General features: G+C 39.9%; 1 protein-coding gene across 2 annotated transcripts in view; it reads right to left on the bottom strand.

Annotated features, from left to right (window-relative positions):
• The window catches only part of EVC (EvC ciliary complex subunit 1), an 84,421-nt gene that overhangs the window by 67,304 nt on the left and 3,838 nt on the right, over nucleotides 1–13,279 (bottom strand). For both annotated transcript variants that reach the window (XM_075194646.1, XM_075194647.1), the window contains exons 2-3: nucleotides 4,586–4,711; nucleotides 1,098–1,181 (exon numbers count right to left, since the gene is read on the bottom strand). In XM_075194646.1, coding sequence (XP_075050747.1) covers nucleotides 1,098–1,181; nucleotides 4,586–4,711 — 210 coding nt within the window. The remainder of the gene's footprint in view (nucleotides 1–1,097; nucleotides 1,182–4,585; nucleotides 4,712–13,279) is intronic.

Consider the following 13,279-nt stretch of genomic DNA (forward strand, 5'->3'; position numbering starts at 1 on the left):
CATACAGGGGACATACAGATCCATGCACACTATGGCACAGCATACAGGGGAGCTACAGATCCATGCACACTATGGCACAGCATACAGGGGACATACAGATCCGTGCACACTATGGCACAGCATACAGGGGACATACAGATCCGTGCACACTATGGCACAGCATTCAGGGGATCTACAGATCCATGTACACTATGGCACAGCATACAGGGGACATACAGATCCATGTACACTATGGCACAGCATACAGGGGACATACAGATCCATGTACACTATGGCACAGCATACAGGGGACATACAGATCCATGTACACTATGGCACACCATACAGGGGACATACAGATCCATGTACACTATGGCACACCATACAGGGGACATACAGATCCATGCACACTATGGCACAGCATACAGGGGACATACAGATCCATGCACACTATGGCACAGCATACAGGGGACATACAGATCCATGCACACTATGGCACAGCATACAGGGGATTTACAGATCCATGCACACTATGGCACAGCATACAGGGGACATACAGATCCATGCACACTATGGCACAGCATACAGGGGATCTACAGATCCATGTACACTATGGCACAGCATACAGCGGACATATAGATCCGTGCACACTATGGCACAGGATAACAAAGGACCTATAGATCCATGCACACTATGGCACAGCATACAGGGGACATACAGATCCATGCACACTATGGCACAGCATACAGGGGACATATAGATACATCCACACTAAAACGTTATGGTCTTCATCTTCTGTATAAATTTACAAGCAATGACGATATATATACTTTTTAGTACAGACACTGAAGACATTGTTGTACACTGATATGAAAACATAGCAGAGTTTATTGCAGTGAGCAGTACAAAATGGCCAAGGAATAACTTAACTGCAAAATCATTCTGTGCAGAGATGTACACAGTACACTTCAAAACACTATAATCCATTAGTCTGTATTATTAAAAAACAAAAGCAAAAACACAAAACAAGCTTCCATAGGCAAGAGTCTAGTGTACCTGAAAATACCTTTATCTCTGCCGACAATGATAAAACCTTAGCATACGTCTAGAATTCTTACCCTAAACTTTTGATTTATTGGATAAACAACTTTGGCCTTTAATGCAAATGCCGCAACTCCATTACTTGACAGCTGGTCACCGTCCTGTGAAAAGAACAGAGTATATATTATCTACAGTATGCAGGGCCCATCAGGTGTACAGGAAAATCTTCAGACCATCGGTTATACCATTAAAATGTATTTCGCAACGCAGCAAATAAAACCCAAAGAATATAAATAACAGTTATTTTTAGCGCTTGCATAAAATATCTGAATGCACCAGTGGGACTGGGGATAAATAAACCATGAAGTATTATCCAATTATTCACACAAATAAAGCCTAACAGAGCGGAACGTTATTAAGTTGACGAAAGCTGTTCCTCAATTAATTATTATGCGTCTGATTATCCCCCTTGCTAACCATTAGTGTAAGATTTATGTGGCTTTATCGCACAGCACTTTAAAAACACCTTTCATGTGATGTACAATGTGAGCTGTCCGCTATAAAAGCCGCATAGATATGGATTGTTCACTTAGTTTCCAGGAAGGCAATCAGAAGATTAAATTAATATCTTTGCATAATTCAGCAGGTGTTACGCGAACCTTATGCGCATAAGTATGTTTACACAGACTGTAGTCGCCCCATGTGTCAAAACTTACTATATAATATCACATGTGTTTATGTGAAAGCTGTACTGACTATAACTGGCACCAATGGTGAAAACCGAATATATAAGCCTTTGCTAGATGTAAACCCCTATACCTGGGAGGTGAGTGCATCTGATTTTAACTGCATTTTAATAGTGTTTAAAGCATATAGGTCAGTGTAGGACCTGCATATAATGAGGTACCCTTGACGTGGGATGCAGGCTTAAGGCTTTTGATCAAAATATGAACTAATACCTCATGTTTTCATTTTGCTAGACACAGACAGATTTGAAGTTTAAAGGATAAGCGATGACAACTTTCTTTCTGTTTTCTATACATATATGGGCATTTATATTGCCACGCAGCTGGTACCACATACAATAGGGATATACCGAGCGCGGGCTTGTTGCCAAGCAGCTGGTACCATATATAATGTGGGATGTACCGAGCGCGGGCTTATTTTTCTCTGATATATAGATATATACATACATACACATACACATACATACATACACAATGATTTCTTAATTCTGATCCGCTTTATTACATAAAAATTAATACAATGGGGCTCATGTAGAGTTGGATGCACTTGCACCATAATCGTAAACAGTAAATGAGACACACATAACAAAGCACGTTCACATGCATATTCAATCGGACAAGATGTGTCCAGCCAGGGGCGCACTCAGGGGGTGGAGGGGGAATTCTGGTTCTCCAGAAGCCCCTCCCCTCCACGAAGAACGGGGGCTAAACAGTGCCTCTACATAGCGGCACTGTACTGTACAGCAGCCGCAGCGATGTCAAAGAAGCGTCCGCGGCAGTGCTGTATACAGAACCGCAGCGAACGCTTCTTTGACAGCGCTGCGTCTGCTGTACAATACAGTGCCGCCAGAATGGAGCTGCTGCGCCCCTGCCAGCATCTCTCGTACGCCCCTGCCAGCTGTACATCAATAGCGTAGGAGATAACTGGTTAATGTCAGGTATAACAAGCGTGTACGTTTAAGCACCATCATAGTGTAAAAAAAGCGCGTGGATAGTTTAGAGAAGTGACTAGATAAAGTAAATAGTAGATGCAAAAAGGTTGCATGCTAAAGCCACACTAGCCTATGTGTACACAATGCAATAATATAAATGAATTGTCATATACACAAGTGATATTATTGTCTTAACTGTTATTAATAAACACAAAAGTCACATTTACCAAATAAAGTACAAACACAAGTACAAAATAAAATTACCCTTTAGTAAACACAAACATCTGTTTACAAATGAAAGGGGAATCTTCTTCCCTGTCGCAGTCCAAATGGAAATATGAAATTAGTAATGAGAATGGAAGGCTGCAACTTCATAGAACATAGCAGTTATACCAATGAGTTAAGCAGTATTAGCCGGAGAGAGGTCAATAAGCAATCAGCCAATCAGAAGCGGAAAGCATGTGATGCTGATCATCATTGCGGATGGTTCACCAGCCCTTCCAGAACCCGCAAAATATACGCCTCCTGACAGGTGCCTGTGTTCAGGTTTACATGAACACCTTACTGGACTCGGCCTATGCTCGCCCGACTCTTCCCTCCCCCCGTTCCACCACTCCAGACCTAAGGAGTTGTTAGTGAATGATGTAGACAGACATAGTGCATACTTGCCAACTCTCCCGGAAGTTCTCGGGAGACTCCCGAAATCCGGGTAGGTCTCCCAGACTCCGGGGAGAGCAGGCATGTATCCCGCATACGGCAACTTACTCGTCAAAATGACGCAATTCGCGGTGAATCGCGTCATTTTGGCCCAGCACCCTGCCACAAAATTATGTTTTTGTTGCGGGGGTGGGGCCTAAATGATGAGATTGACCACTCCCGTCCTCCAACCACGCCCCCTGCCCGGGATCTCCCGGAATTCACTTTTCAAAGGTTGGCAAGTATGACATAATGCCTGAGTCATTAAGGAGAGCAAAGCATAAAAAAAGAGTAACTCTGCACATGGGCAAATGCATGTTGCATTGGAGGGGGAAGTCAATTTAAAATGTAGTGACAGATTTATAGTTTGGGTAGGACATGCCCTAGACTAACTTTAAATTTCAGTGTAAAAGGAATGCTATCAAGTATTTGTGCGCTAGATGAAAAAACAGACAGTATTTATCTTATGTGCAAAATAACAAACTAATTTGCAACCCTTGTATTGTAACATAGTTTGTCCCGCAGAACATTTACTCCTTTTTTTGCCCTACTTTCCTTAATGACTCAGGCCCATAATGCGCAAGTTTATTCTGAGCTCATGCACAGTGCGGAAATGCCTATTGTCAGCAAATAAAACAAGCGCACGTCCTACTATACAGAAGCCTCAATTTATACACAGCGACAAAAGACACAAAATAAACAGTAAGCTACCTGCATACCCTAGGTCAGGGGTCGGCAACCCCCGACACTAGATTTTAGCCGGCACTCCGATAGAAAAAGGTTGCCAACCCCTGCCCTAGGTTATCACCATCTGTGAAATCACACTTAATAAAAGAGTGGCAAAAATTACAGAACATTTCTAACATTGCACCAACATCGATTTTTGTACCATATAAAAAATACCAATATGTAGATATTTACAGATTTCCACAGGCTAAGGGCAAAAGTCACTGCACAGCAAAACCTCTTGTACACTTTAGATTTTAGAACGTCATGTCAATAAAAGACAATGGGGCTGCAGTTTGGCAGTTTCGTGGCGTAGTGAGAGTGGTCTGCGCACATTGCGCAGCAATGCGGTAATACTGCGAGTACGGACTCTGTAAGGAACCCCGAGGCCAAGTGCACTCAGAACGTGAAGCCACAATATAATGCATTTCACACACTTCCACTCATTTCATTACAAACACCTACTTCATCTAATGGCATTAGTTTAGACTCCTTTATTCTGATCTTCTTTTTGGCTTTGGAAGAAGCATCAGAGATGTTCTGTTTAAGATCGGGCTTGTTACTCTCCAAGCTTACACCAGAGTCCTTTACCTGCAATAACAAAACACAAACTCAATGTATATCACAGCTATAAATCAGGTATAATAGCTGACAGACCAGAGACAATTATGCAAAGAAGGCGGCAGAATGCAAAGAGATACTGGCTGTGGCATTGTACAATATTCCGCATCTATACATAGCATCAGAATATAGCCACAAGTATTTCAAGGACACTACATGACATTTCACATAGTAGATATTAGACATGTGACTGATACAGATCAGGATATTTTTCACATTTGATATATTATAGTCACCACTTGTGAATTATATATGGGACAGTGTAAGACACCACTGTGAAATATAAAGGACCTTATCCTGCCCCAATAATACCACCCCCAATACTGTAACGCAATGCACTTATCACTAGGCCATACCCCAAGGTATATCATGGTCAGAGAATTAGCACACCCATCATGCAATATTCTATTGCAAGAATATTTTTTATAATTTTCTCTTTACAGAATAAGCCCACTAGTAAAGTTCTGCCCCAGAAGGTTACTTACATGGGACTTGGCATTTAGATTATCCCGCAAAATCTGCCAGATGAATTTTCCGCTCTCCTGACATACCTTTCCCCAGACAGGCAGTGTATTCTCTCTCGTCAATGTGGATCAACGTGGAGAGAGGGGAGCCGCAGGGGGTGTACACAAAACGTTGGGAGACTCTCTGGAGAGGCTGAGAACTAAACCCAAAGAACTAAAGTTTTTGGGATTGGGTCTTAGGTTATTCCGTACAAAACTACTAAAATGTTTACAGTAGACAAATACAAAGTGAAAATAGAAAAAAAATAGGAATATAGTCAGTGGTGAAAGTGGGCGTGTATACGGTGGTATGTCATACCGTCACTTCTCCTACTGCCTTCATTGTAACACTATCACATTCCAGTCACTTACATTATATATACAGTATATACAGTGGTAGAAGTGGGGTGTATACAGTGGTATGTCATACCGTCACTTCTCCTACTGCCTTCATTGTAACACTATCACATTCCAGTCACTTACATTATATATACAGTACATACAGTGGTAGAAGTGGGGTGTATACAGTGGTATGTCATACCGTCACTTCTCCTACTGCCTTCATTGTAACACTATCACATTCCAGTCACTTACATTATATATACAGTATATACAGTGGTAGAAGTGGGGGTGTATACAGTGGTATGTCATACCGTCACTTCTCCTACTGCCTTCATTGTAACACTATCATATTCCAGTCACTTACATTATATATACAGTATATACAGTGGTAGAAGTGGGGGTGTATACGGTGGTATGTCATACCGTCACTTCTCCTACTGCCTTCATTGTAACACTATCACATTCCAGTCACTTACATTATATATACAGTATATACAGTGGTAGAAGTGAGGTGTATACAGTGGTATGTCATACCGTCACTTCTCCTACTGCCTTCATTGTAACACTATCATATTCCAGTCACTTACATTATATATACAGTATATACAGTGGTAGAAGTGAGGTGTATACGGTGGTATGTCATACTGCCACTTCTCCTACTGCCTTCATTGTAACACTATCACATTCCAGTCACTTACATTATATATACAGTATATACAGTGGTAGAAGTAGGGGTGTATACAGTGGTATGTCATACTGCCACTTCTCCTACTGCCTTCATTGTAACACTATCACATTCCAGTCACTTACATTATATATACAGTATATACAGTGGTAGAAGTGGGGTGTATACGGTGGTATGTCATACTGCCACTTCTCCTACTGCCTTCATTGTAACACTATCACATTCCAGTCACTTACATTATATATACAGTATATACAGTGGTAGAAGTGGGGTGTATACAGTGGTATGTCATACCGCCACTTCTCCTACTGCCTTCATTGTAACACTATCACATTCCAGTCACTTACATTATATATACAGTATATACAGTGGTAGAAGTGGGGTGTACACGGTGGTATGTCATACCGCCACTTCTCCTACTGCCTTCATTGTAACACTATCACATTCCAGTCACTTACATTATATATACAGTATATACAGTGGTAGAAGTGGGGGTGTATACAGTGGTATGTCATACCGTCACTTCTCCTACTGACTTCATTGTAACACTATCACATTCCAGTCACTTACATTATATATACAGTATATACAGTGGTAGAAGTGGGGTGTATACAGTGGTATGTCATACCGCCACTTCTCCTACTGCCTTCATTGTAACACTATCACATTCCAGTCACTTACATTATATATACACAGTATATACAGTGGTAGAAGTGGGGGTGTATACGGTGGTATGTCATACCGCCACTTCTCCTACTGCCTTCATTGTAACACTATCACATTCCAGTCACTTACATTATATATACAGTATATACAGTGGTAGAAGTGGGGTGTATACAGTGGTATGTCATACCGCCACTTCTCCTACTGCCTTCATTGTAACACTATCACATTCCAGTCACATACAGTATATATACAGTATATACAGTGGTAGAAGTGGGGTGTATACAGTGGTATGTCATACCGTCACTTCTCCTACTGCCTTCATTGTAACACTATCACATTCAAGTCACTTACATTATATATACAGTATATACAGTGGTAGAAGTGGGGGTGTATACGGTGGTATGTCATACCGTCACTTCTCCTACTGCCTTCATTGTAACACTATCACATTCCAGTCACTTACATTATATATACAGTATATACAGTGGTAGAAGTGGGGTGTATATGGTGGTATGTCATACCGCCACTTCTCCTACTACCTTCATTGTAACACTATCACATTCCAGTCACTTACATTATATCATGGCAACCACAGTCACATGGCACCTGATATAGCGAGCAGACAGGCTTTGGAACGCCCCTCTGAGCAGTGTTTGCACTGTTACATCCTCCTCCCCCCCGCCATCACATGACATGCTGAGAGCTGTGAGCCTGTGCCTCAGACTGACTGTGTCTGGCAGCCATTTTCTTTTATCAAACAGACAGCTAAAAAAATATAATATAGAATGCATTTAAAAGAAGCACTTATAATGAAATAGAAAAAAAAGCGAATTTCATATTTAAAAATAGTTCTCAATAAACTATTCTCAAAAACCTTTGATAAATATGATACTAACATGGGCACACCTACTTTTAACAACTACAATTCTAAACTGGTTTTCACTTTGGAAATTAATGTTATTTGTGCATTCTTTGATAAAGGGAAAAAATATTGCTAAAAAAAAAAAAAAATAACATACGTAAAAGCTCTGTGAATGTCACTCTATGTAATCCTTCACTGTTCACAATCTTACTTTATGTCAGGGCTCAAGTATTCAATGTAAAATGGATCATGCGGGATAGAAACTTGCATGTGATTGGACAGGTGCCATAGCCATCCAATCAGATGTTACCATCGCTTTCACTGATCCTTTTGAAGTTTTAAAGGTCAAAAAAAGCCTGGAGAATAGAATATGAGATTCTGATTGATGACTGACCCAATTTAATGAATGCAAAAAGCTCTGGTTGATAGAGAAAGCACTGTTACAAGCCAGAAAGAGAAAAGCAAGGTATTTAGTGTATATTGTACAGTGCCTAGGAGTATAACCTCAATTACCCATCTTGTTATTCAGGGGAATCTTTATAGTCTGTGATGTTAATAATCGCTCACACATATCATCCTCCTGCAATAAAGCCCATTATTCAGACACAATAGTCTGGTGACCCAGATCCTGAAAAGGATGTCATTAGCACACAATGTAATTAGAGTGAAAAGAAGAAGCAGGGGCTCTCTCTAATGCAATGCGGTCTGGTTATAAGTACCAAAATCCATCAGAGAGGTTCAATTCCTACTTGACAGAAATGACAACAATTGTTACCACGGCAATACGGAATGTGAGAGAGTTATTACAGAAGAGCTGTTATAGTCCTCTAGCTGAGGGATACGACAGGGGGAGGCCTCAGGAGATCATTCCTACAATCCCCTCAGCTTTGCTAAGTATTCCAGCAGCACGTCGCAGTCTCTCGCCGTTCCCCATACTCCGCTCTTCAAACTGGGTTATAAACAAGCTGCCTTCACAGGAGAAGCAATATTGTAGTTTTCACGGGTCCCCCGGCTATATAAAATGTCACATTCTGTATTATCTCCGTCATCGTGTCGAGCCACACTGTTATCAGAGTGACCTTAACACTGGCCCTAACTGGGATCACAGGGAAAGAAAATGACACAAGTGACGTGATGACACTGGGGGATGTGTTACAGGTCCCTGCGCAATCTGATTTAGTCAGTCAAAAAGAAAAAAAAACCCCACACAACACAGAAATGCAACAAAGGAAGACACATAGCAGTATAAGAAGAACACATGCTGTAACTGATGCACAAATACGATACTAGCTTGTATTAGTCCGATAACGTACAACTGACAAAAGTCACAATGGGTTGTGATTTGTTACAGCTCATCATTGTTCTTCCTAGTTATTATGCCCTTGTATCACATAGGCATGGCTTACTAGAATACAAAATCTGTCAGCAGGAAACCTGTGTGTGTCAGTCAGCCCAATCCTCACAAAATATGTGGGTCTCTACAGGGACATGGGTGCTTATCTGCAACTTCTTTAGTATAAATAAACACAATCTTCACCTCTTACCAAATAAATAGAATACATAAAAAAACATTACAATTGTCGTGAACACAGAGAACTTACAGTTATTTATAAGGGCTAACCGATCACATAATTGTGGGGAATAAGGCCTAAATCATAACTGTAGTGTAAATATGGTATATTAATTGAATCCATTGATAAGTTGAGTTACTAAAGTGTAAAATGTGAAGTCAGAAAGCCTGTTGTGTGTGTGTGTGTATTTGATGGCTTTGCACATCCCAGTGTGAGAAGATAGCAGTTTAACCTGTGGCAGCTTCAAAGACCCCTGCTGTGAGCTATATCCTGACACATGTTAGTTTTTGGACACCGGAATAGTCTTTTAGGAACCGCTCAGCAGGGTGTCTGGCTCAAAGAGGCAATGTGCTGACTTGGATATAATTTTATATAGACAAAAGAAGACAGTTAATATATGCCACTTAAAATCAATAAAAGTAGTGATCAACCACATATTCTTCAATAGCATGATGAAGAGCAGCTCATATGCCAAATTAAGCATTCTGCCACACAGAGAAGTTAAGGAAATGAGGGTAAGTTCTACTAAGAAACCGAATCTAGGCCGGTTTGGTATCAAAAGATGGACAAATTCGTAGGGGATTTAATAATAATAAAATTGGGTCTGTGTGACGCTCCACAGAAAACTTAGGTCACATAGTAGAATGGAGTAGTAAATCAGACAACATGCAAATGGTGATTGAAAAAAGTATCACAGACCACAACCCCCAGGGGGTGGGAAAGGTGTAAAGGTGTCTTTAAAAAGCGGAGACTATCCACATAGATAAGCTGTCCATCTTCCTAGTCAATTTCCCATGGCAAGATTGTACAACTCAAGTAAGTGATACCCTGAATGTAATCCCTTTTATTTTAAACTGCTTTGCTTGTGTATGTTATGCCAATTGTTTAATAATTGTTTTATTTTTATATTTGAATGCCCTTTACCTTTGTATATTAAATCCATAAATTTAGTAAGTTGGGTCCTTGATACTCTAACAAATCCATTAACCTGTTAAGAAGAATATAGCTCGACCAAGTTATCCCTTGAATGCCGGTGTGATTTGTTGATACATTTGATTAACAAGCTTAGTGTATGCTTGCATTTACAGAAGCCTTGTGTGCCAGTGTGGGACAGTATATTGGGGTCCTATATTGTATTCAATAGGTGGTAGAAAACCTGAAGTGTGTGGGGGTGTGAGAGCACTGTTGTGGGGTGATTCATCAGGTCTATAACCTGTGTGATAGGTAGAGAGGGACTTGAGTGCAGGAAGCGCTGTATGCACATTCTCTTCCCGTGGGCCTCTGGGCATGAAGTACTGCATTACCACAGGGACATTAAGCGTCAAGATAATGTCGGGGAGCTTGCATTAGGACCTCCATCTTTCAACTGTATGGGAAAACAGCAGATGTGGAGTCCCCCTATAAATAATAGATGTTCTTGCGGTTTGTAAAGAATGATTCTCTCTTTGCTCTACTGAGAAACTAAATTAACACCTTTAAATAATCTAATTTAAAGGTTACCTATGATTTCAATCATGCAGTTAGGTTACACAACACTCTAATGGAATTATGGGGGTAATTTATCAAGGTCAGCTCAATGCTAAGAGACAGGCTCGAATCGTTATCCGCACTGATCACACCAAGCTTGAGTATGGATTAGCAAAATAAATGAGCAGTTAATCTTACCACAAAATGGATTTATAGGTCATGTTAGTCTGAAAATATAACAGAACCCATTTTAAAATTACAGTCAGGCAATTATCCTTCATGGCTTCTGCAATTTTAATTATGTATGGTAACATGACACTTGTCAATCAGAGACTTTCTGGTTGCTGCACATCCAATGGGGAGTCAGAGCTGTCAATCACAGATTGGTTTTCATATTTATAACATAACAGACCTGGTTCTTGATTGGTAGAGCAGGAAGAAGGGAACTATGGAAGAGAATGCACCCCAGGAATATTAAAATTGGAGAACAGTGTAATATATTCTATTCAAAAGGATGGGAGATGATGGTTGTACACCAATTACACGTTTAGCAAGAGCTTAAAATAACATACAATAGTTACAATCAAAGGTTAATTTCTCATAATAAATGGAGACAGTTTATGCACTAGCTGCGTAAGTGATACAAAATCATTTCACTAAACTTAAAACCACAATTATATAAAAAAAAACTGTCAAAGCACTAATCTGTTGAAGTCAAATAATTGGATGAAGTCCTTTTAAATTAATAAATATCTAGCGTTATGGTTTCCTGTGCGATTCGTACGCATCGGCGTACAAAAAGTTTAATACACAATCATATAGGAAAACACAGTAAATACACTTACATTCACACTCACATTTGTAAATAGTTCACGTTTAATAGAGTTTCTGATTCACATTATTTATATTATTCATTTAGAGATATATTGCACAATGCTAAGCCTACATTATTGATATTTATGGCTCAGGACATAAGAAATGTATTGAGTTTGGTCTTATATTAATCCACATTTCACCAACAGGAGTCCGTTATCATTGGTTAAGCAATCTCACATTTCGATACTCTACAATACTCTTAATGGATTAGTTTAAACCAGATTTTTTGGCAGTCCCTTAAGGGAAGACATGTACAGAGCTGTTGCAGTGAATTGCCCCCACCTTTGGAGAAGCATCGTTTGCAGTGACCTAAGATTCATTGTGTGCCATGCGACTGTGGTTGCCATGGTAATCAAGAATCAGAAGTCATTAACAGCAGTCATTAAATACAAGGGACAATGGGAAAATACAACAATTGTCTTATAGTCTCCCAGAGTGATGTATGTTAAAAACACAGCTGTTTTCCTCATGGGATTGTTGCTTTAAATAGATTTTGTTTTGTTTTGTTTTCCAGTTAGGACAGTACCTTTGGACTCTTAAATGTGTCGTACAGATAAACTGATTTTCCGTTTATGTCCTGTGTGACACTGTGGTACTAGCATCTGCAAAAGAGTTGCCAATACACAGAAGAGAAGTACTGATGTCTACAGGGGTAACACAGATAAGCCTACACAAAACTTTTCTTTGGCGCACAGCTTTGTGCACGGTTCTTGCGCTAAAACAGTTTACCATTTGGGCACCTCTTCCTTTTTTTTTTGCACAATTTCCATTCTATATCCAATAAAACATACCGCTGTATCTCATTATGCAGAGGCCCCTGTTCCAATGGAGCTTACAATCTATTTCCCTACCAGAGGCACAAAGTAACTAGTTTATTCAGAAGTCAATGAACCCAACAGTATATATTTGGACATATAGGGCCTGAGTCATTAAGGAAAGTAAGGCAAAAAAGGAGTAAATGTTCTCTGGGACAAACCATGTTAGAATGCAAGGGGTGCAAATTAGTTTATTGTTTTTCACATAAGTTAAATATTGGCTGTTTTTTCATGTGGCGCACGAATACTTGATAGCTTTATTTTTACATTAAATTTTAAAGTTGATCTAGGACATGCCCTATCCCAACTATAAATCTGTCCCCACATTTTAAATTTTCCTCCCCCTCCAATGGAACATGGTTTTGCACAGGTGCAGAGTTACTCCTTTTTTATGCTTTGCTCTCCTTAATGACTCAGGACCATAAACTCTATTCACCAGAGGCAGAAATATGAAATATATACACATAAAAGCTTCAACATATGACACGAGCACCATTAAAAATAATTAGCTTTTTCAACAGGATTATATCATGTCAACATGCAGGCAAAATGTACAGGAACCTTACTGTGTAATCTCCATAACAGGTGTAATTTTTCTTTTGAAACGGCTGGTCAAGTGCCACTTACTTATAATTAATAATAAAACTACGAGCTCGTGCCCATAATCTCTATCTGCTACTAATCTAACACATGTGAGTTAACGCGCACAAGAAGGGAGGTACGGCGGGGCAGTGGGCTCTGTATCATTGCA

Source organism: Mixophyes fleayi, chromosome 1 (genome assembly GCF_038048845.1).
Source record: "Mixophyes fleayi isolate aMixFle1 chromosome 1, aMixFle1.hap1, whole genome shotgun sequence".
Classification (NCBI taxonomy): Eukaryota; Metazoa; Chordata; class Amphibia; order Anura; family Limnodynastidae; genus Mixophyes; species Mixophyes fleayi.